General features: G+C 39.5%; 1 protein-coding gene across 2 annotated transcripts; it reads right to left on the reverse strand.

Moving 5' to 3' along the window:
- Positions 1-314: 314 nt before the first annotated feature.
- On the reverse strand, positions 315-23,175 carry LOC128544147 (titin-like). 2 transcript variants are annotated; one of them, XM_053514178.1, is made up of 8 exons: positions 23,075-23,175; positions 9,897-9,932; positions 9,394-9,690; positions 8,287-8,568; positions 7,721-8,029; positions 6,951-7,199; positions 2,471-2,692; positions 315-886 (listed from the first exon to the last, which is right to left on the reverse strand). In XM_053514178.1, the coding sequence occupies exons 1-8, from the start codon at positions 23,103-23,105 to the stop codon at positions 840-842; spliced, it is 1,473 nt and encodes a 490-aa protein (XP_053370153.1). In that variant the 5' UTR covers positions 23,106-23,175; the 3' UTR covers positions 315-839. The 2 variants fall into 2 exon arrangements, with proteins under 2 accessions (XP_053370153.1, XP_053370235.1); XM_053514260.1 differs by lacking the exon at positions 23,075-23,175 and adding an exon at positions 17,648-19,100.
- Between the last annotated feature and the right edge of the window lie 292 nt (positions 23,176-23,467).

Below are 23,467 nucleotides of genomic sequence, written 5' to 3' on the forward strand. Positions count from 1 at the left end.
AAGACACAATCTAACCCGCGTCCTATAAACACACTCAATACGAAAGCAAAGACATAAGGTGAGTACTCACGAATTGGTGAACGCATCCGAGGCAATATCAGTGAACTCAATAACTGAGCGTTGTGCTGTGGTTTGGTTACTTCTCTTATACTTCCTGATTCGCGACCGCATTACTTCCGGGTCCTAGTGCCGGTTGCGGATTAAGTGTGCATGACAAATCATTTACTCCTGAACTCCACTGAGGTCTTTTACTTACACTGTATAACACTTCAGGATTAAGATATCTGATTTTATCAATACAAATAAATTACACATTATCTTTAAATTAATTTTATTATTATCTTTTGAACAATACAACATAATAAATCATACTGTTAATTAAAAAGCATCATGTTAGTTTTCTCATTATATTACCTGTACTTCTTACATCACTACAACCAGATTCAGTTGTTTACCCATATACTGTACATTTTAATTTGGTTATCCGCTTTTAGAAACATAGCTTTATCTCCAAAACACACCACTATTAACTACTTTTCCTAACTATCAATTTTTATAATATTTATTCTGTTAATTTTTATTTATTTAGCAGTTAGCACTAGCAACATACTGTATAACCTTTTTTTCTGACAATATACATGTTATCTTTTAAATCATGAGAAGGTTTGCAGGCTTTAGCTAAACAAATGCAGGCAGATGAAAATATACTGTACTACTAACAACATGATACTAAATTGAAAAATCACCATTATTTATCTAAAAAAATATGTTGAACACAAAATTAAAATATGAAATGATTTCTACGGTAAATGCATTTTCTTTTTATTGATGAACTTCACTCAGTCCTCTGTGACTGCATTCTCAATTTGTTCTCCATCAGTGTGAGCTGTTAAAGAAAAAAAAAATCTTATTTGTCTGTTTTAATGCTCATGAATAACAGTGAAGTACCAAGTGACACTGCTTCAGGAAATTATGTGCTAGACATCATTCACACTCATCTTCAGTAACTGCAAAATAAAGCTCAGTGAATCTTTATTAATTATTACAAACTACCAGTGTTGGGTGTAACACGTTACTTTTTTGATGTAACGAGTAATCTAACGTGTTAGGTCCGCCATATAAGTACTTAATTTTATTATTTATTTAGTTATTTTTTTTTAAATCATACGTTATTCAAACAATGTATGTAATCTGTGAGTCAGGCAGCAGTCATTACCAATCCGTTATTGTGTGTGTGTGTAGATCGCCCTACAAGGCCTGCCCCAATACCCCCATCAACGTTTTCCCCATCAAATTTTACTACAGCCATGTTCATTTCAATTAATATAAACACTACCTGCATATTTTAAACAAATGTTATTTTCTTTATTGAAGACACCATACTGTAACTACACTCAACAAAAATATAAATGCAACACTTTCGTTTCTGCTCCGATTTTTCATTTTTTTTAAAGATCTAAAATTCATTCCAGATACACAATATTACCATTTCTCTCAAACACTCACAAATCAGTCTAAATGTGTGATAGTGAGCACTTCTGCTTTGCTGAGATAATCCATCCCACCTCACAGGTGTGCCACATCAATATGCTGATCTGACATCATGAGTAGTGCACAGGTGTACCTTATACTGCCCACAATAAAAGGCCACCCTGGAATGTGCAGTTTTGTCTTACAGCAAAATGCCACAGATGCCACAAGCATTGAGCATTGATGCCACTTGCATGGCCATCATACTCACCGGACATGTCACCCGTTGAGCATGTTTGGGATGTGCTTGACCGGCGTATACGACAGCGTGTACCAGTTCCTACTAATATCCAACAACTTCGCACAGCCATTGAAGAGGAGTGGACCAACTTTTCACAAGCCACAACTGACAATCTGATAAACTCTATGCGAAGAAGATGTGTTGCACTGCATGAGGCAAATGGTGGTCACACCAGATACTGACCGGTTCTGAGTCCCCAGACCCCCAATAAAACAAAAAACTGCACATTCCAGGGTGGCCTTTTAATGTGGGCAGTATAAGGTACACCTGTGCACTACTCATGATGTCAGATCAGTATCTTGATGTGGCACACCTGTGAGGTGGGATGGATTATCTCAGCAAAGCAGAAGTGCTCACTATCACACATTTAGACTGATTTGTGAACAATGTTTGAGAGAAATGGTAATATTGTGTATCTGGAATGAATTTTAGATCTTTAAGTCCATCTCATGAAAAATTTGGAGCAGAAACAAAGGTGTTGCGTTTATATTTTTATTGAGTGTAGTTTTTAGGAATTTCTTAAAAAAATTCTTGTCACACTGACTAAAGCATCTATTGTCTAAATTCACCCCCAGACCTCAGTAGGAACAGTTATGCTGTAATTCATATTACATACTGTATATCATACTTATATTCAAACCATACTTTAATATAAGACAAATGTATTTTCTGAGATGAGTGAAATGAAATAATACTTACCCCGAGCTCTGTAACATTTGAGCAGCAGAATGATGGTCACCACCAGATATGGAGAGGCCGTCACAACACTACTGATAAGCATGAGCACTGACAATGGAGCTTCTACACGTGATCCAGCATCTAAACCTTTTACACCTTTTGGCTCTTCAAGCTCTGACACACTTAATATATGTGATGAACCTTTAACACCAGGTAAATCTTCAACAGCCAATGAACCTAAACCTTAATTAAAAAAAAATAATAAAAAACAAATTTATATATATATATATATATATATATATATATATATATATATATATGTGTGTGTGTGTGTGTGTGTGTGTGTATCACACACACTATCGTTCAAAAGTTTGGGGTCACTTGCAAATTTCTTTGTTTTTGTTTAGTGATTTATTTTCTACATTCTACAACAATACTGGGGATTTCAAAACTATAAAATAACACATATGGAATTAGGTTGTTAATTAAATAACAACAAAACAGTTAGTTGTCATTTTAAGACCCAGGAAGGCGAGACCAAAACCTACCTCTGTCGCAGACGAGTTATCAGCCTGAAAAATTACGAATTAACAGCACCTCAGATTAGAAGAGTTATGAAGTCTTTACAGAGCATAGGTAACAGACACATCTTACCATTAACTGTTCAAAGGAGATTAATGCATTTTTTGGATGCCTTTAGCATTTCTTTACAATGTAGAAAGAAATAAAAATCAGGAACGATTATGGAGTTAGAAAGTGACCCCATACTTTTGAACAGTATGTTTTGGATCAAGCTGCTGAACAAACACCAAACTGCACATGTATTTACATAAACTCAACACTACAACTTACATTATTAGATGACACTGTGGTGGAAATTCTGAAAACTATTAGACTATTAAAATATAAGACAAGTTATTTGTATCCTGAGTAAGAGCAAAGTTAGAAATTTTGCATAAGAACCAGTTTCTCGAAAGCTTCTTATCGCTAAGTAGTTCTTAAGCTGTATCTTAACCCCGCAGCGATACAGCGTGTTGTTGTCCTAAACTGAAGACGGCGCCGTCCGCAGAGCCGTGTGGTTCATGTACATTTTTCATTTAGACAAAACTTCAGCCCTTTTCATGGTTTCCATGAGGTTGCTATTTTTTTTTTAAAGGTTTTGCCTTCCAAGGCAACAGATTATGAAGCTTCTTGACCTGCTCAGACCTGCACTTGCCAGGCCAACACATCGTACTTACACTCTACGTCCCGATGTCCAGCTGCTTGCTGCCTTTTGTTTCAAATATGTTTAATTGATCATTAGCCACTATCCATAACTAGATGGACTTTTCTTTTGACACGTTTTATTTTTATGAAATTTGATTTAGTTAAATGAGAAAATAACCTTGGGAGTTTCAAACCCCGCATTCATATTTTTTCTGAGTAAATGTAATGTGTTATACACCTATCTCACCTATGCGGTTTGACTCGCTGTGAGATGCGGTGTTATTCCCCCTTATCACCTACGTGGTTTCACGTGGTGGCCATAAGTACGGTTCATCATGATTCAGCGCGAGTTTTAGTGCCGTGTTTACGTTTTTTACCACGCAAAAAAATTAAACAAGTTTAACATGCGGAAGTCACCTGTGCGCTTTGACTTACAAAGAGATGCAATGTTAGGCATCTTGAGCTGCCGCGATTGCCCGCCAATGTTCCGCGAAGTTGTGCAAGGTCTGCAAGCTTCCACGAGGACCGGCAAAAAAATTAAACGTTTAATTTTTCACGCAGAAAGATGGAAACGTAATCACAGCGCACAAACTCACGGTGAATGATGATGAATCGTACTTACCTCTACTCTGTCATCTCATCGTATTCATTCCATAAGTTTGCTATAAAACCCCTACAACTGACATGCTTCACATTGTTTCTGAAGCTGGTGAACAGTGTTGTCAGCTGTTTGTCAATCAAGTATGATTGTATTCTCGGTTCGTTTCACTGTCAATACAGGTTACATGAAAATATTAGCGACAGTTTGGTGATTTTATTTATATATTTGTCTATTATGGCATGCTATTGATCAGTTAACCTGTGTCGGAATAAACGTTATAAAAAGAATTTGGTGCCATGTTTAATTTGCATAGAAAGTGCCGTCTTTCCTAATGCTGTTATGCAAAAGAAATAAAAAATCGATTCCTAAGCATCCGATGTCAGCTAATTCAGTACCTTCACTGTAGACAGCGCCTTGTAACATCGGACGTAAGAGGCAGCGACTTAAGAGGAGTCCTAAGGGACAGTTAAAAAAATAGACATCACTTCACGTAAGATATATCTTAAAAGTCTTCTTAGCTCACGAAGTATGGAGAAGGGTGACTCTTTTCTCTCAGGTGTTCCGTCTTGCGCTGGTAAGGCAACCCGGTGGAGCACAACCTGTGCCCGCCCCACCAACCGCACCCGGTGGATGACATCGGGGGGCCCACCCAGTGGGACATAAGCTTGGCCGAGAGCCCCCTCTTTTTTCCCGGAGGAACACACCCATACCTGCTCTCCAGCAGCAAAATCTCGCCCCCAGCTGTGAGTGTCCATGCCCCTACGCTCCATAGGTGCCCCCACACGAAAGTCCTGCAGCGGTGCCTGGGAGCGCTGGGTGGGGCCCTTCTCCTGCTTAGCGATGAGCAGATCACGGTCCAGCTGTGACACCGGCGAAGCGACTACAGGTGACCCAGTAACTCGGCCGCACGCTGGCTTGGACGGCTGATCACCGCCGGAGAGCCTGGAGGACAGCACAGGGAAAATGTTCAGAGTCGAGGGTTTTACGTCACCACGGCGCTCCACTCGCTCGCAGTACCGACCACGCTTTGCTGCCCGGCCGTCGGGGTAAAGCACTGGCGTTAGCGTGTAGGTTTCCCGCTCGGTCTGCTACCGGAAGTTCTGCCCCGCGGGTGTGTGCTACTAACCTGTTCGGCTGTGGTTTGGGTCCTACCAACCTGGCTACCCTGAAGTTACCACGAGTTCTGTTAGCCAAATTCAGCACCGCACCCCATCTCTCCAAAATGTCCAACCCTAAAATGCAGTTCTCCTCGACATTTCCCACAATCACACTTGTGTGAATGAGTTCGCTTACCCATTTGAACTCTCACCGTGCGACACACCCGTACCTTCACGTAGCCCCCAGTAACGGTGCAGATGTTGAAGGCGGGATCAGGCCATCTGCAAATGCGCTCACTTTGCCCCAGTAGTCCACAGTGCAGCAGCAAAACAGTGGAGCCAGTGTCCACGAGCAAGCGTAGTAAGACGCCGTCCAGCTCACAGTTGACGTAAAATCCCTGCTCGATTTCAATCCACCAATTGGGGGAGCAAGAACGGTTATGGGAGGCGGCTTCCCCTTAGCGCCCTTGACCCTAGTTTAGCGGCTGCTGGAGTCTAGGTTCACCTACCGAGCGCCACTGAGCTGCGGGCGGTCGCTCGACTCTTTCGCCATGCTGTTCTGCCATTATGGGCTTAGCGGGCTCAACTTTGCCCACTCCTTCCGCTCATTGGCCCGGAGGTTTTCCAGCGCCCGGAGCGCGTCGCCCTCTAGCGAGAGTGCTACCCGGACGGCTGTTTCTGCTGGGGACCAGCCTGCAAAGTCGACGGCTAGCTCTACTTGGGCGAGGAATGCGTGGGGTTCAACGGCACCGTTGTAGGAAGGAAGGCACAGCTGCATTAATTATAGTCGCTTCGGATGGCGCACGGAGCTGTAGCTTGCTTCGGCGCTTGCCATCAGGTAAGAGCTTTCTCTTACCCAGTAGTCGCTCCGCTACTCGCCGGCCTGCTTGGATTTTCCGTAAATCCTCCGTAGTGCGCTTCAACTCGTTACTGTCCATCCCACTTCTGACACCAATGTAGCGTTTTACCGCCGGAAAGGACATTAAAGAGACAAGCAAGCTTAATTGCTGCTCAATGCAATGGCTGGGAGTGCTTTATTTTGTACACAGCATGTATAGCATGAGCAGCACATTCACACAAGAACCTACATCCAATTCAGCCTAAGCATGAACTGGAGCATATTTAACACATCACACACAAACACACACCCACAACGTGGCCGAAGCCACTACCCCAAACACCCTTCCCCAACATGGTGAACACATAGCAATCCCTCCCGCAAAGCATGATGGTCGCCAGTCGAAGCCCCGCCTACACCACAATATATTTTAATACAAAATTTTACACTTCCCCACTGTGGGTGAATCATTTTACTGTCCATCCAGTAGAGTTACTCTGGTTCTCACAGCTAAGTGAGAGAGAGTCATTAGTAAAGTGTTGAGTTCCCCTGTGGTATGCTCTTGTGATCTTTTTTCTTTTTACACACTGTTTTTTTTTCAAACATTATTTTCTCTTTCATGCAGTCTTCTCTCTTTCTCACACACTCTTTTCTTTTTCACAAACACCCTTTTTTCTTACCCTATACCAGAGCATGACACTCTATACCTTGTGATACTGCACCTTGCCATTAGGAATTAATGTTTAAATAGTTTCTCACCTCTGACTGAGACCCAGCTTTTCGGTGATTCTCCTCTCTCTGGGTGTTTACAGTGGTAGAAACCTTCATCTGACTTTGAGACCTTATGGATGATCATCTCTCCTGTAGTCTGTGTCTGGAGAACTAACCCATCTTTATAGAAATCAGCTTGGAGGGTTGAGGACTTTGTGTTGCGATGTAAACAGCGTAGAGTCAGAGGATGTCCCTCAGTCACAGGATGGACAGGACTCTCCAGGATCACATCACCATCTAACACAAAATCATATGAACAGGAAAACCACTTACAACATGAATACTGCAGGTTATAGAAATATCATATTTGTAATAGAAAAATTAGGTTGACCAATTTGTAGGTAATAAAGTAGAAAAATGCTTAAAATCTACAGAGACTGGATTATTTTCTATTATTATTATTATTATTATTATTATTATTTTTAAACTCTAAACACTCAAACTTGATTTTATAGTGAAACACCTTCATATTGTTGTGTTTGTTAAGTTGACTCTTTGGATAAAGAAAAAAAAAGGTGTGTAGAGCTGCAGCACAGCCTTATTTAGTGTTTTACCCGCTGTAGCTGATTGAGAAACTCGACTGTGATGTTATATTGCTGTTTTCAGGAAATATTAAAATTTTTAAATTGTATTTTTAAATGTAAAGTCTTTTAAAATATGACTGAGATAAACCACTTAAGTGTCTCTCATTTTTTCCAGTTTAAAACTCATGATCCTCAATCTTTTTTCATTTATCGATACACTATATAAAGACTCACCATGCACTGTGATGTTGACAGGATTACTGTTTCCTCCAGATTCAGACTCACACCAGTAAACTCCAGTGTGGGATGTGGAGAGGGAGCTGGTTTCATATGTAGATCCCGAGATTACTTGCCACCATATAAAATCTAATAAATATGTATGTGATTCCCACAATGAAAAATTGAACACTCCACTGTGGGTGAATCGTCTCACTGTCCATCCAGTAGAGTGACTCTGGTCCTCACAGCTCAGTGAGAGATAGTCATTAGTAAAATGTTGAGTTCTGTTGGGATTGATGATTATAGTGACTGGAGGAGATTCACCTTAAACACAGAACATTATAGTTCACAAGTTATTATAATTTTTGTGCCATAACTTGCACTGAACACATGTACACCTCATTTAATTAAATAGTGCTGAATGAATTAAAATAATCCGTGACCAGTGTTAAGGGATATTATTAGTCTTAATTATTCCTGACTTTGGAGGGTAACTTTCATAGCAAATTTTAACACAGCTGTAATTCTCCATACGTGATATTAAATTTACACATATATCACAATGAACACACTTTACTCACTAGTGATCCATAGTGGCTGCTGATTGGCTGTAAATCTCATAGATGATTTTTCTCTTTCTGCTCTGCAGAAATAAACTCCTGTGTGATTATGAGTGGTATGACTGATAGTGTAGGAGTCTCCATACATGATCTCTCCATGACTGTCTCTGATTTCTTCATAATTTCTGTGCCAGCTGAATATCCAGTCAGTATGGAAGTCTGTAATTTCACATCTTAGAATCACTGAGTCTGCCTCATTTAGCCAGCTCTGTGTAGATACACTCACTACTGGCAGTGGTTTCTCTGTTGAATAGAACATAAATCATAAATCAATAAATTATTTAAAATTTAATAAATCATGGATCATGTTAGGGCAACTTGTTGTAAATTTTATATTAGGGCTGTAACTTAAAGTTCACTACCCTTGTGGACTGGGATCACTGTGAAATTTTTACTATAATGTAGAGCTTTAAAAAACTACTTGTCACAGCTCAGGGAATACAGTAAGTTTCAAAGTTAAAAAAAAAAAAACAAGATCAACAAAAATGTGAGGAAGAAGAAGAAGAAGAAGAAGAAAAATTATAAGAGGAAGAAGAACAAAACATCAACAACAACAACAACTACTCATTAAATAAAAGATAAAAGGACAGTCTAGTCTCTGTTGTTCCTCTGGAGGGCAGAATAAAGCAATAATCAAAGGGCTTTAAAATAAACCTCTAATTAAAAGTCCATTGATTGATGCTGTGAGAACTTTACACTGAAATAATTATTAATAATTATTAATTATTATTATTAATTATACATTAATGTGGGCCATTACATAAATGAGTTTGACTATAAAGCTCAGACTCTTAAAGTGACTAAACTGATAGAAAAAAAGGGGTGGTTCTAATAAATCAGATAATGGCAGAAGCATCATTTTCTACCTTCTTGCTGAATTTCTCCCTCATGACAGATTTTAACACCCCTTTTAACTCCCCTAACTCACCTGGCTCTAAAATGTTCTGAACCTGAATGATTTTGCACTTTAATCTCTAATTTATCACATTTCATATTATTATTGCATCACCTAAACTATGTATCACAAATAAATGTATAAAACCCAAATCTTTTTTGCCACAGACTCACCTGATACAGTCAGTGTAACAACATCACTGATCACTGAGGTCTGAGAGTCATTTATCTGCCCTCTGCATGTGTAGTATCCACTGTCAGAGTCATCAGCAGAAAATATGATGTACTTCTGCATTGTGTCGTCTTCTAACAATTCATGGAATATATTACGGGGGATAATCTTATTGTCCTTATACCAGCTGTATGTCCACTTAGCATCTCCTTCTTCCTGTATGTCACATCTGAGGATAACTAGGTCTTCTTTGTAGACATGTGAATGAGGTTCTATGAACACTACAGCTTTAGGACTCACTATAAAAATGATAAAAAAAAATAATCAATAGAAATAAGTCATATGTTTTAATAACCACTCTAGGCTAAAAAGTAATTCTTAAGTGTACAGATGTAATACATTTAAAAAAGTGGAAATTTTGGAATTAAACTTTCTTTGGTATTAAAAAATAATTATGTTAAATAAGGGTACATTTAGGTTAGTGGTGACAGTGGAAATATCTCACCATGAGCATGTGTTACTGGTAGAAGTGAAATCAGCACTAAAAAGGAAACAAAAACAGGAAATAAGAAAAACTTAGAAAGCATTTCGGAGCATGCAAACATTCATTGTTATAACAAAGAGAGTTGAGACAAGATTTAAGATTCAGGGATGTCTCCAAAAATATTAACCCAGTAAAATAAAGTAAGTCTATGTTTACATGTATAAATGGGTGTTTATAATTCCTAAGGCCAGTGAATGATTTTTTACCACAGAAGAAACAGAGTTAATGTAAGACAAAAGCAAACACACATGCCCTATTCCATGGACCTAGCAAATGTCCCTCCATGCCTAAATCTCTGCCTAAATACTCTGCTTCTGTCCACCATTCGTCCTCTGTAGCTGATCCAGAAGGCAGCTAGACGTCTCATTTTCAATCTTTCCAAGTTCTCCCACACCACCCCACTTCTCCGCTCCGTGCCCTGGCATCCTGTAGCTGCCCGCATCAAATTCAAAACCCTAATGCTTGCCTACAAAGCAAAAAATGTGCTCGCCTCATCCCACCATCTCTCAGGGATTGAGGAAGACATTCATCCAGACTATTATAAGTTTACCTAATAATTGGACAATCAGTCCCTCCCTCTCACCAACCCCCCCGCAAAAAAAAAAAACTCTTCCCAACTGTGTTTGACTGACACAGTAGCATTTAATTGGTAACCTAGAAACCTAGTGTAAGTATTTATTCAATGACGGAAACTTCAAGCACTTTTTGTAAGTTGCTCTGAATAAAAGCGTTTGCCAAATGCGTAAATGTACTGTAAATGTAAATCATAAACCCCGTAATATAAAAACAATCATTTAAAAATAATCAGTAGTATATTGCTTGTTATCCAGAAAATTCACAGCTCACCGGTAAACTTTTCCTGAAAGTCTAAGATAATTTAAAAACAGCTTGCCAAAAGGATGCAGCACCAAAAGGCCTTCACAATAGCAGCTGTGCACGAAGAAAACAATCCTGTAACACCCACTTACTCATTATTTTATGTCAGAAGCGCAAAAAAAACTGGGTTTTTGTTTATGTGCAATATTTTTTATGCATTTTTATTTAATTATCAAAGAGTTTTTATCTTAAAACTGAATAGTAAGGTTTTACCAAGTTGTTCTTTATATGGTTACAATATAGGTACAGTGAGGTCAATAAGTATTTGATCACCCTGTGATTTTGCAAGTTCTCTTACATAGAAATCATGGAGGGGTCTACAATTTTCAGCACAATGCATTTCCACTGTGAGAGACAGAAATCCAGAAATCACATTGTATAATTTCTTAACAATTTATTTGTGAATTACTGTGTAAAATAAGTATTTGATCACTTGCTTATCAGCCGGATTTCTGACCCTCAAAGACCTGTTATTTTCCTTTTAAATAGTCCAGCTACACTCTGCTCATGATTTTAAATTAGTAGCACCTGTTGGTCCATGGGTCTGCCCTTGCCTGTGGCTTAGTAAACCTGTAAAATTTAGTTATCTTTTGTATGTAAGTAAATGTCTAAACTCTGTATAAAGTGTTATGTATGTCTCTTTTTTTTTCCACCGGTTGTAGGGGTGTGGCCACATTTTTTTTGTTTTCCTTTGTAGGGAAGTTAGAGCTTTTTTTAATCAGTTTTTCTGTTTTTTGTTTTGGCCGCGGTCCACCCTGAAGTTATCTTGTAAATATAAGGCTTCCTTTACAATCTATTACGTGTGTTTCTTCCTTGAGTTTGTAACAAGACCACACTCCTTCTCCAGCTTACAATCACTCACCCTTAATATCGCTGTGCGGCCCAACCCTAGACTGGGTTGTAACACCTCAGTCAGAGCATTAAAGATGGGTCGTGGCTGGCTCGTCCAACGTGACAATTACCCAAAGCACACAGCCAGGAAAACCAAGGAGTTGCTCCGTAAAAATCATATCAAGGTTCTGGAGTGGCCTAGCCAGTCTCCAGACCTAATCTTTGGAGGGAGCTAACACTCCGAATTGTTAAGCGACAGCCCCAAAACCTGACGGATCTAGAGAAGAACATGATTTCTTATAAGAGAACTTGCAAAATCACAGGGTAATCAAATACCTATTTACCTCACTGTATTTACACATTAGATGACGGTTGAAGATAAAAAATTATTACAATTTAAACAAATAACTCAAAGCTGCTTGTCATCTGGAGACCCATCCTAGTGGGTAACGAAATGAACAGATGACAACACAGATTAATAATTTAAAGTAAATGCAGCTTTTAAAATATAAGTCACAGTCTGTCAAATGTGTGTCATAAAGGGACAAGTAGGCACAGCATAAGCAAAGATGGCATTTATTAAAAAGTATAAAACACCAACCAGAACAGAATCAGGCACAGGAAATTATCTTGACCAAAGTAATAGATTAACAAAACAGACAACTAAACAGAATGGTGTGGATAGGAAAAGAAAGGAGTAGGAGTTATTCTGAAAGAGGACTTTGTAAGGAATGTTCTAGAGGTGAAGAGAGTATCAGATAGGGTGATGAGTCTGAAGCTGGAAATTGAAGGGATAATGTTCAATGTTGTTAGTGGTTATGCCCCACAGGTAGGATGTGAGTTAAAAGAAAAGGAGAAATTCTGGAGTCAGTTAGATGAAGTGATGCAGAGCAACCCCAGAGGTGAAAGAGTGGTGATTGGTGCAGACTTCAATGGACATGTTGGGGAAGGGAACAGAGGTGATGAAAATGTGATGGGCAGGTTTGGTCTTCAGGACAGGAATGTAGAAGGACAGATGGTGGTGGACTTTGCAAAGATGATGGAAATTGCAGTAGTAAATACTTTCTTCCAGAAGAGGCAGGAACATAGGGTGACATATAAGAGTGGAGGCAGAAGCACTCAGGTCGACTACATCTTGTGTCGACTTTGTAACCTGAAAGAGATCGGTGACTGCAAAGTGTTGGTAGGGGAGAGTGTAGCCAGACAACACAGAATGGTTGTGTGTAAAATAACCCTGGTGGTGAGGAAGGCGAAGAGGACAAAGGCAGAGCAGAGGAGTTGAGACAGGCTATGGGTGGTCAGGAGGGGCTTTCAGTTGACTGGACAACTACAGCCAATGTGATCAGGGAGACAGGTAGGAGGGTACGTGGTGTATTCAGGGAAAGAGGCTAGCTAAGAAGAAGTGGGACACTGAGAGGACTGAAGAGAGTAGATAGGAGTACAGGGAGATGCAGAGTAAGGTGAAGGTAGAGGTGGCAAAGGCCAAACAAAGAGCATATGAGGGCTTGTATGCTAGGCTAGACAGTAAGGAGGGAGAGTGGATCTGTACAGGTTGGCAAGGCAAAGAGATAGAGATGGGAAGGATGTGCAGCAGGTTAGAGTGATTAAAGATAGAGATGTAAAAGTACTGACAGATGCCAGGAGGGTGATGGAAAGATGGAAGGAGTACTTTAAGGAGTTGATGAATGAGGAAAACGAAAAAGAACAAAGAGTAGAAGAGGTGACTGTTGTGGAACAGGAAGTAGCAAATATTAGTAGAAGTGAGGTGAGAAGGGCGTTGAAGAGGATGAAGAGTGGAAAGGCTGTTGGTCCTGATGACACACCTGTGGAGGTATGGAAGTGCTTAGGAGAGGTGGCAGTAGAGTTTCTGACAAGTTTGTTTAACAAGATCTTGGAGAGTGAGAGGATTCCAGAGGAATGGAGGAGAAGTGTATTGGTGCCAATTTTTAAGAACAAGGGAGATGTGCAAAGCTGTGGCAATTAAAGAGGTATAAAGCTAATGAGCCAGACAATGAAGCTGTGGGAAAAAGTAGTGGAAGCTAGGTTAAGGGCAGAGGTGAGCATTTGTGAGCAGCAATATGGTTTTATGCCTAGAAAGAGTACATCAGATGCAGTATTTGCTTTGAGGATGCTGGCGGAGAAGTACAGAGAAGGTAACAGGGAGTTGCATTGTGTCTTTTTAGATTTAGAGAAAGCATATGACAGGGTGCCAAGAGAGGAGCTGTGGTATTGTATGAGAAGGTCTGGAGTGGCAGAGAAGTATGCTAGAGTGGTGCAGGACATGTATGAGAGCTGTAAGACAGTGGTAAGATGTGCTGTAGGTGTGACAGAAGAGTTCAAGGTGGAGGTGGGTCTGCATCAAGGATCGGCTCTAAGCCCCTTTTTATTTGCTCTGGTGATGGACAGGATGACAGATGAGGTAAGACAAGAGTCCCCATGGACTATGATGTTTGCAGATGACATTGTGCTCTGTAGCGAGAGCAGGGAACAGGTGGAGGAAAATTTGGAGAGGTGGAGGTATGCTCTGGAAAGCAGAGGAATGAAGGTTAGCCACAGCAAGACGGAATACATGTGTGTAAATGAGAGGGACCCAGGAGGATCGGTGAGGCTACAGGGAGCAGAGGTAAAGAAGGTGCAGGATTTTAAGTACTTAGGGTCAACGGAGGTGAAGAGGCGGGTACAGGCAGGTTGGAATGGGTGGAGAAAAGTGTCAGGTGTGTTGTGCGATAAAAGAGTATCAGCGAGAATAAAGGAAAGGTGTACAGGACAGTGGGGAGACCAGCGATGCTCTACGGCTTAGAGACAGTGGCGCTGAAGAAAAGACAGGAGGCAGAGTTGGAGGTAGCAGAGCTAAAGATGTTAAGGTTCTCTTTGGGAGTGACAAGGATGGATAGGATTAAAAATGAGTTTATCAGAGGGACAACCCACGTTAGATGTTTTGGAGATAAAGTCAGAGAGGCCAGATTGAGGTGGTTTGGACATGTTCAGAGGAGAGATTGTGAATATATCGGTAGAAGGATGCTGAGGTTGGAACTGCCAGGCAGGAGATCTAGAAGAAGACCAAAGAGGAGATTTATGGATGCAGTGAGAGAGGACATGAAGTTAGTTGGTGTGAGAGAAGTTGATGCAGAAGATAGGGTTAGATGGAGGCAAATGATTCGTTGTGCTGACCCCTGAAAGGGAACAGCCGAAAGACAAAGAAGAAGAAGGTAAATGAAACTCTTGTTGTAATTCTAATTAAATACTACAAACATTGTCAGGAATAACCCCTGGAGGGTGCGGTGCGCCCATTAATTGTTTTGGGCTGTGTTTGTTTCCGGCATTCTTGTTTTGACATTGTAGTCTTGAGTTTTACAGTCCAGTCTTGTGTCACAGGTCTCTTAATAGTAGCATTATTTTAAACCATATTTTCATGTAGTGTCAAGTCTAGTATCTGTTCTGTTTTGTGGTCTGTTTTGTTTTTCATTTTGGTCATGTTGACTTTCTGATCGTGTTTTGGTTGGCATTTTCCACTTTCTAACAAATTTCATATGCACTTACATAACCTTTCATGGCAGAATATGGAGACATAGTGGGTGAGCCACCCTCAAAATATTTTTTTTGGGTGCTGTGACTACAACTAATGCAAGGGTGTTACTTAGTGGTAAGCACTGTGGACTTGCACCTTCAAGTCCTGGGTCTAATTCCCACTTTGAGTCTGTGTGATGAAGTGTATGTTGTGTAATCATGTTTGGTTGTGGAAGCTGGGCTTTCCCTAGCCTTCCCAGGAAAAAAAAAAGATGCGGGTGGACTTTTTTTTTGTTTAAAGAGCTGGTGTTGAGGGACTCCACATCTCCATTAATGTTCAGCAAAAAGTGGTTGCTCCATGTCCTCCTGAAGTCAACAACCATCTCTTTTGCCTTACCAACATTTAAAGGAAGGATTTTAAATTTATACCAGTATGTTAGCTTTTGCACTTCCTCTCTGTATGCTGAACCCATTCTTGTTTCATCAGCAAACTTGACAATGTCACTGGAGTTGAGTATCACTACACAGTTGTGAGTCAGTGGTATGAACAGCAGGTGACTAAGCATACAGCCCTGGGGGGCTTAGTGTTGTGGTGCTAGAGTTGCGTCCCCGATTCGTACTGACTAAAGCCCTCTGGTCAGAAAGTCCAGGAGGGAGGTGTTCAGACCCAACAGGCTTAGAGTCCCAGTCAAGTGTTGGAGGATAATGGTATAGAATACCGAGCTAAATTCTAAGAACAGCATTTAAACATGGGTTTCCTTTTTCTCTAGGTGTATGAGAGCCAGATGGAGAGTTGGGTAGAAGCTGTTCAGCACATCTGGAATGGGGCCATCACTGTCACAAAACAATCTAGCTGAATGTCAGCATCTGGAACTCTGTTGGTGAGCTATGACTCTGTAAAAACAAATACGCAGTAAGAATTTATTGTCCAGGCAGCAGACTTTGGGGAGATTGGTAGATGGGATAGTGTTTGTTTTTAGCACAGTGCTTCCTAGCACACCTATTTTGATGTCCCTTACTCCACCAACTGGCATTAGACAACACTAAGGACTGGAAGCCTGGTCCCCGCAGCAAGCCAAGGTTTTGTAGCTTTTCCTGCAGCTTATCCTGTATGTTGTATACTGGATTACTGAGCTCCAATAATGTCTGACTGTAGTAAAAATAAAAAGCATGTGCTCCAAAGATTAAGCTGATTAGAGGCTTAAACAAAAATGGCTTTATTATTTTTTTTTACTTTATGTGTACATAATACGTATATATATATATATATATATATATATATATATATATATATATATATATATATATATATACCCGTATATATATAGCCTACAGTACATACTAATATAGAAGCAGTGTATATGAGTGTTTCACTTAAAATTAAATTAGGAAAAAAAATCATATTATATTCCATGTGATCCATTGCCCCTTGTACACACACACAAAAACACTCCCACAAACATATACTCTAGGATAGGTTATACGTATTTGCTTGGTATATTCATTGACATGAAAGATCCATGTAAGCTCCTTGACAAAAATAAACAAAGAAATTACTACATTTTATTAACAATGGTTATGGAAATCGAACCAAGAGTATGGTTCGATTTCCAGGCAGGTTTTACTCCCACTTCTGTGTGCATGGAGTTTGCATGTTCTTCTTATGCTTGGTGGGTTTTCTCAAGGATTTCCAGTTCCCTTTCAAAGTCTAAAAACATGCAAATTAGGCTAATTGACTTTCTCAAATTGCCTGCTGTGTGTGAATGAGTGTGTGTATGTGCGCGTCCCCTACGGTGGATTAAATCCTGTCCCAAATACTTGCATGCTATGTTAGTGAGGAGGAGGAGGATGTTTAAAAGGCACTTTTGTACACAGTGGGGTCCGGGAACTGTTTGCGAGAACACTTGGCCCTGAGGCTAGTTGATTTTGGTCAGTGAGAATCTAATAGTTTCGTTTGGAAACCAATCCTGAGACCACTTGCAGAGGTGATCTCAGGAATTATTAATGCATTCCCTAGCACAATGGGTGGGACATGTCACACTGCAACATGGTGTAATTACTAATCACTATTCACTATTTGACTATTCAATTCAATTCAATACAATTTTATTTATATAGCGCTTTTAACAATGGTCATTGTCTCAAAGCAGCTTCACAAAAATGAAAGAAATTCATAAAAAAAAATAATAATAATATATAAGAACAAGGGATATATATATAAAATAATAAATTGTGTATGCATGAGAAAAATGTGTCTAGATAATAATGAAATGAATGAATTAAATTTCTCTGATAAGCAAGCCAAGGGTGACGGCGACAGTGGCCAGGAAAAACTCCCTGAGATGGCAATAGGAAGAAACCTTGAGAGGAACCAGACTCAACAGGGAACCCATCCTCATTTGGGTGATAACAGATAGAGATGATATAACACCATGTGTGTTGTGCAGCTGAAAGTACAATATAACAGAAATTCTTTAAATTAACATGAAGCCCAGTACAGCAAAGGGATGAGTCAGTAGGTGCAGAGGGCAGATGGGGTCTGGATCACTGGGAGCACAGGAGCAGGATGTGTAGCTCCAACCATAATAAGGCAGAATCCAGCTGGAGCTGGTCCTTCTCTGGATGCCTCAGGAACCTCGCAGGGTTGGCCTTTGTCTACTGAAGCTGGTACAATCTCCAGATGCCTCAGGATGGGTAGAAAAGTACAAAACAGATGGAGAGAATTAGCGTAGTTGCCATTCAGGATAGATGTACTGAAGTATGAAGTTATGGGATGAGTTACGCATATGCCAGATTAAAGAGATGCGTCTTGAGTCTACTTTTAAACCGACTATCCATACTCCCTCTATGTACACGAACAACTATGGCTACAAAAAGATCTCTGTGGAGCAACGTGGAATGACTGCTAAAAATTGGGGTAGACAAAAATATTCAACAACAGTTGCATACAAAATATAAAAAGTCAGAGATTGAATTCAGGCAGCTCAACTTATGAAAAGGATAAATTTCCATGGTATGATGATGGACAGAATGTAGGCCTTTTTTGTTAGGCCTTGTTGGTTTCTTTCCAGTTTTCTGTCGTAATGTCAAGAGCTTTTATGTAGTGCTTGCAGGCATATTTGTACTGCAGTGGGGGCAACCTTGGGGTCTTTTTCCAGAAAGCCAGCTCAACAAAAGAAAATGTCCTTGGCAATCCGGCCATCTTCTGTATAGTGCATAGGGACAAGCAAGCGTAGTCTGTATTGTCTGAGCAGAATGTACAAAGGTTAGCGTGGGCCAGAACCTGGCCATTGGGCAATTTATCATTCCAGCTGATGCCAAGGATGTGGATGTAAAGGCAATGCATGTTAACGCTGTTCAGCTTCTGCTCTCCTCTCACCTCCCCCCCAGCATCAAAAAAAAAGATGTGGCCATGGGGGCATAGCAGTGCTTGTGCATTAGACATCATTCTATTTATTTATTCATTGTGTCATTGTAAGGATTTGTTCAGTGTGTTTTTTATTTGAAAAAAAAATGTTATGTAAGGGGATTCATTTAAATGTGTTTGTGTATAACTATTAAGACAGGGAAATCTAAATCTGTTGTTTTATCCACATTTTTAAGTAAGACTGTGCTTATTTTGTTTTTAAAAAAGGAAGAGAGAGAGTAAAGTTTGTGCTTTGTGCACGTTAACCCGAGAGCGCGCACTAAACTGATGCGTGTCTCTCTGTCTCACTTTCTCGCGGGTGTCTTAGACAGGCGGAGGCTTGGGCTTTGCCTGTGTCTTCTTCAGCGCGCTTTGTCTTTGGCCCTGACCGCTTTCACTGGTGCGACCAAATGATCAGTTTATGCGCGGCTCTGCCCCTTGCACGAGCCGCGTCATTACATACATATCCACAAATACTTTAACAACATACACTTATCAAGAATTGCATTTTAAATGAATGTTACATATGAGAGGCACGCACAAACAAATACTTATATTCACTTATATATGTTATATTCACATACAAACACATACTGTATACACATAAAAACATAATATATTCAGTAAATTTGTGAATTACACTCAAAGTAATTATAAAGTCTGATTTAATTGGTACCATTAAACATATTATTTCTATTTATTCTATAGCTGGCGAAATACATTTTAGGCAGAGACATCTGCTCGGTTATGTTAAATCGTTTTAAACGCCTCAATTTTGCCGATTCCCCCATCCGCGAAACTGGTTTGATAACTTTACACAGACATCAAAGGTAAAAAGAGGGATGACAGTAACTGAGCGTGCTGTCACATTGTATATACTGTACAACACGTGTTTATCAGCCTTTTGATAAAACGCTGCCTTTTGTAAAGTAAAAGTGTGAGCTGCGGGTTTCTGCACGGCGACGTCAGTCATAAATTCACATATGACTGAATAATTTCAGTCATAAATCCACAATCACATTCCAGCTATAATTTCCAACCATGATCAAATAATGGATGAAATAATTATTCAATGCTGGACACAAACAGCTAAAAACATGCTTATTATTAATCTAAAAAGGCCCAAAGCACTTTGTGAATATTTACCTAATATGAACAAATTATATATATAATATCTCTTTATACTGTTCATTTATGATGGCAACACATTTTTACATTTTACATAAAATATGTTGGCATATTCACGAATCAGGACATTCGCATAGTTAAGACTATCAGATAGCCTACTATCAGGAAATTAAATTAATTTCAAGACCATTTAAACCGAGGCATTGCCATGTCTTTCTTTGTTTTGTCCCTGTTAAGACATTACAATACAAAAACTATTTAAGATACTTTTATAGCACGAATTTAATAATAACATAAAGCACATATACACACGTTCATTATGAAATATTTGTTGTAAAACAAAATAAAATTCATGTTTGCTTCAGCATTGGAAACAATATTGTTTTAGGCTAACTAATTATACACAATTCATCATCGTACTTGGTCTGGCTTTTAGATAAAGTCCTTCCATGTGCCATCTGGCGGATATTCAGTAAAGCACAACACATTTATTTAAATTCCCAAATGTTGCTTATGGCAAGTCGCGGCACGTCGCGTGCCAAATTGCGGCATCTCGCAGGAAAACATGTGCAGTCTTAATGGCCACGTCTGTAGGCCTGATTGGTGGATTGCTGCAGAGATGGTTGTCCTTCTGGAAGGTTTTCCCTCCTCCACAGAGGACCTCTGGAGTTCTGACAGAGTGACCATCAGGTTCTTGGTCACCTCCCTGACTAAGGCTCTTCTCCTCCAATTGCTCAGTTTAGATGGCCGGCCAGTTCTAGGAAGAGTCCTGGTGGTTTCAAACTTCTTCGGATGTTGAAGGCCACTGTGCTCATTGAACCTTCAAAGCAGCAAAAATTTTCTGCAACCCTCCCCAGATTTATGCCTCGAGACAATCCTGTCTCGGAGGTCTACAAACAATTCCTTTTACTTCATGCTTGGTTTGTGCTCTGACATGAACTGTCAACTGTGGGACCTTATATAGACAGGTGTGTGCCTTTCCAAATCATGTCCAATCAACTCAATTTATTACATGTGGACTCCAATTAAGCTGCAGAAACATCTCAAGGATGACCAGGGGAAAAATGATCTACCTGAGCTCAATTTTGCAAACGCTGTGAATAGTTATGTACATGTGCTTTCTTGAATTATTTATTTTAAATATATATGCAAAAATCTTTAAAAAAAAAAATCATGTTGTTATTATGGGATGTTGTATGTGGAATTCTAACAACTATGCGCTGTGAATACTTTCCGGATGCACTGTATATCCAATTTATATATTTTATATTTTCTTATCCTTATAATCTTCTTCTCTATATTTTATTCATTTACACTCCCAAATTTATTTATTTTTTTTTATTTCAATTTTTATTGATAATTTAGAGTTTAAACATCACGAGCATTTCTCTGTATATCGTACTATGTATGACTGTGTATGTGACAAATAAAATTTTAAATTTAAAACTGCTCCCTTGGTTCACAAAACTATAGGGGTTGAAACTGAAACACTTGGTTTTAGACCACAATAATTCATTAGTATGGTGTAGGGCCTCGTTTTGCCTCCAATACAGCATCAATTCATCTTGGCCATGTATATTGACCCTGTAAAGTTCCGAACTAACATTTTTGGTGTAAAGAAGAGAGTTGAGGGGCACATTCAATTCTGCAGTTGGGCAGCTGTTGTTTTATGTTTTTTGGATACACTCCAGCTTAGCACCCAAACATCCCTTTCACACAGCTTCCTCTTGCATCCACAGTTACTCCTGTTGGTTTTGATTCATCTTTCTTGGTGGTACGCTGACATTACCCTGGTTACCGTGGCTCTTAATACATCGCAATAACTTGTCTTGGTCACAGATGCGTCAGCCAGACATTTACATTTACATTTAGGCATTTGGCAGACGCTCTTATCCAGAGCGACTTACAAAAAGTGCTTTAATGTTTACATCATTAGATACATGCTTACACTGGGTTAACTAGGTTAATAACGCACACCAACAATTCTTTCTCTTTTGAACTCTGTCACCTATAATGTTGCGTACTTTACAATATTGTAAGCAAAACTGTGATATTACTCTGCTAATTAAACCTTCACACTTTGCCCTTGGAGCAAATGGTGGAATGCAATCAATGAAGATTGGCCACCAGGCTGGTCAAATTCAGCCATGAAACCTCCAACACTATATTGGCCAGTGTTTCAGTTTCATTGTCTCCATGTACATTACCCATCAGCCCTAGGATATCACATGACCTTGTCACATGTCTCAGATTCCTTAAGCCTGTTTTGTGTATTACTTCTCAGCAGTACTACTGTTTTTTTTTTTATTTTAGTTCAGTGTCAACCTTCTACTGTGTATCATTTTGGTTATACCCAGTCTCATGTAAGAATAACACCATGCTGCTCTTGTTCGTGTTTTTTGTTAAAGATCGTCAGTTCTTCTTTTCCTTTGTTTGTGTTTTCCTTAATGAATCACAGCACTTGCATCTGCCTCAAAACCCAGACAGTGATATTTAAGCCATTTTAAAAGAGATTCTGCTGCATGCTCCCTCACAAAGCTCTACCTACTATAAAGTAACTTCAAGTGCAAATAAATTCAGTCAAAATGTGCTACTACAGTGTCAACAAGATTATAATAAATATACTGTACTGTAGGTCAGTATCAAGCAGACTGCCTGCTCCATCACCCATCTCTACTGCACATATATGTTTACATAGTTTTTGATTTCAGTTTGGCCATGTTTGAGGTCAATTATAAGTGTCAGTGGAATTATTTTTGGTTACCATATTTATGGTCATTAGAATGTGGTAAGTCTTTCTCTCTCTTTCTCTCTCTTTCTCTCTCTCTCTCTCTCACACACACACATGCATTGCTCTTCACAACACATCTACTTATACACAGTTAAAGTGTTAAATTTAAAAAAAATATAAAAATAAAAACCACCAGTCAGTTATGTGCCTGCAAAAATAATTAAAAATGTTTGTTTCTGCACACCTCTTCTGTTAATGCTGAGAACAGAAATACATTGATCAGGTATTACATCAATACAACAGCAAGATAAACAAAAAATATTCAATATATCAACTGTAAACGAGAGCAAAGGCCAATCTGTCTGCTCTGATCTGACAGAAAAGCCGAAGCAGCACAAATCACGGTAAAAAGTCAATGCTAGCCATGACAGAACACCAGAACACTCAGTACACCACAGCCTACTGTCCATGGGGACTACCAGGTGAAATAGCCAAGTCCACTGACCCAAACTCTAATCTTTTGGATTAGCAGTCATGCTGAATTATACACAATGTCCTAATCACACAATAAGCTCATCACTCAGGACAATCAGACCGCAGATGAAGAACTTTATACCCAACACTCACTCTAATGAAGACACAAAAAGAACATTTACTCACAGAGCATTGCAGGGAGTAGACTGAGAGCCATCCTGTCTCTATAATGACTGACTGTCAGAGCAGTCAGCAGTGTAAAAACTCTCAACACTTCCTGTTTTCTTATAAAAAGAGACCATGCACATGTGGGAGAGAGATGTGTAGCTTAGGTCAGATCAGAAAATGCTGTTAAAAACATTCTTTTTATATTCATTCTCTTAGTAAAAGCGAAACAAAACAAAATGGAAGTGCAAAGATGTTTGCTTTGCACTTTTGCATCCATCTCTTTATATTAAGTGGTGACACATAAATAATAGCCACTGCAGTGTTCAGAGAGACTCTTCTTCTTCTTCTTTGTCTTTCGGCTGTTCCCTTTCAGGGGTCACCACAGCGAATCATCTGCTACCTCCAACTCTT

This window comes from Clarias gariepinus, chromosome 1 (genome assembly GCF_024256425.1).
Source record: "Clarias gariepinus isolate MV-2021 ecotype Netherlands chromosome 1, CGAR_prim_01v2, whole genome shotgun sequence".
In the NCBI taxonomy this organism is placed as follows: domain Eukaryota; kingdom Metazoa; phylum Chordata; class Actinopteri; order Siluriformes; family Clariidae; genus Clarias; species Clarias gariepinus.

Excerpts from the sequence above, each read along its gene's own strand:
- LOC128544147 (XM_053514178.1), bottom strand. The coding sequence starts at position 23,105 with ATGGCTCTCAGTCTACTCCCTGCAATGCTCT. Across the intron at positions 8,569-9,393 it reads TGTTACACTGACTGTATCAG|AGAAACCACTGCCAGTAGTG; the intron begins GTGAGTCTGTGG and ends TCTATTCAACAG. Across the intron at positions 2,693-6,950 it reads AAGCTGGGTCTCAGTCAGAG|GTTTAGGTTCATTGGCTGTT; the intron begins GTGAGAAACTAT and ends TTTTTAATTAAG.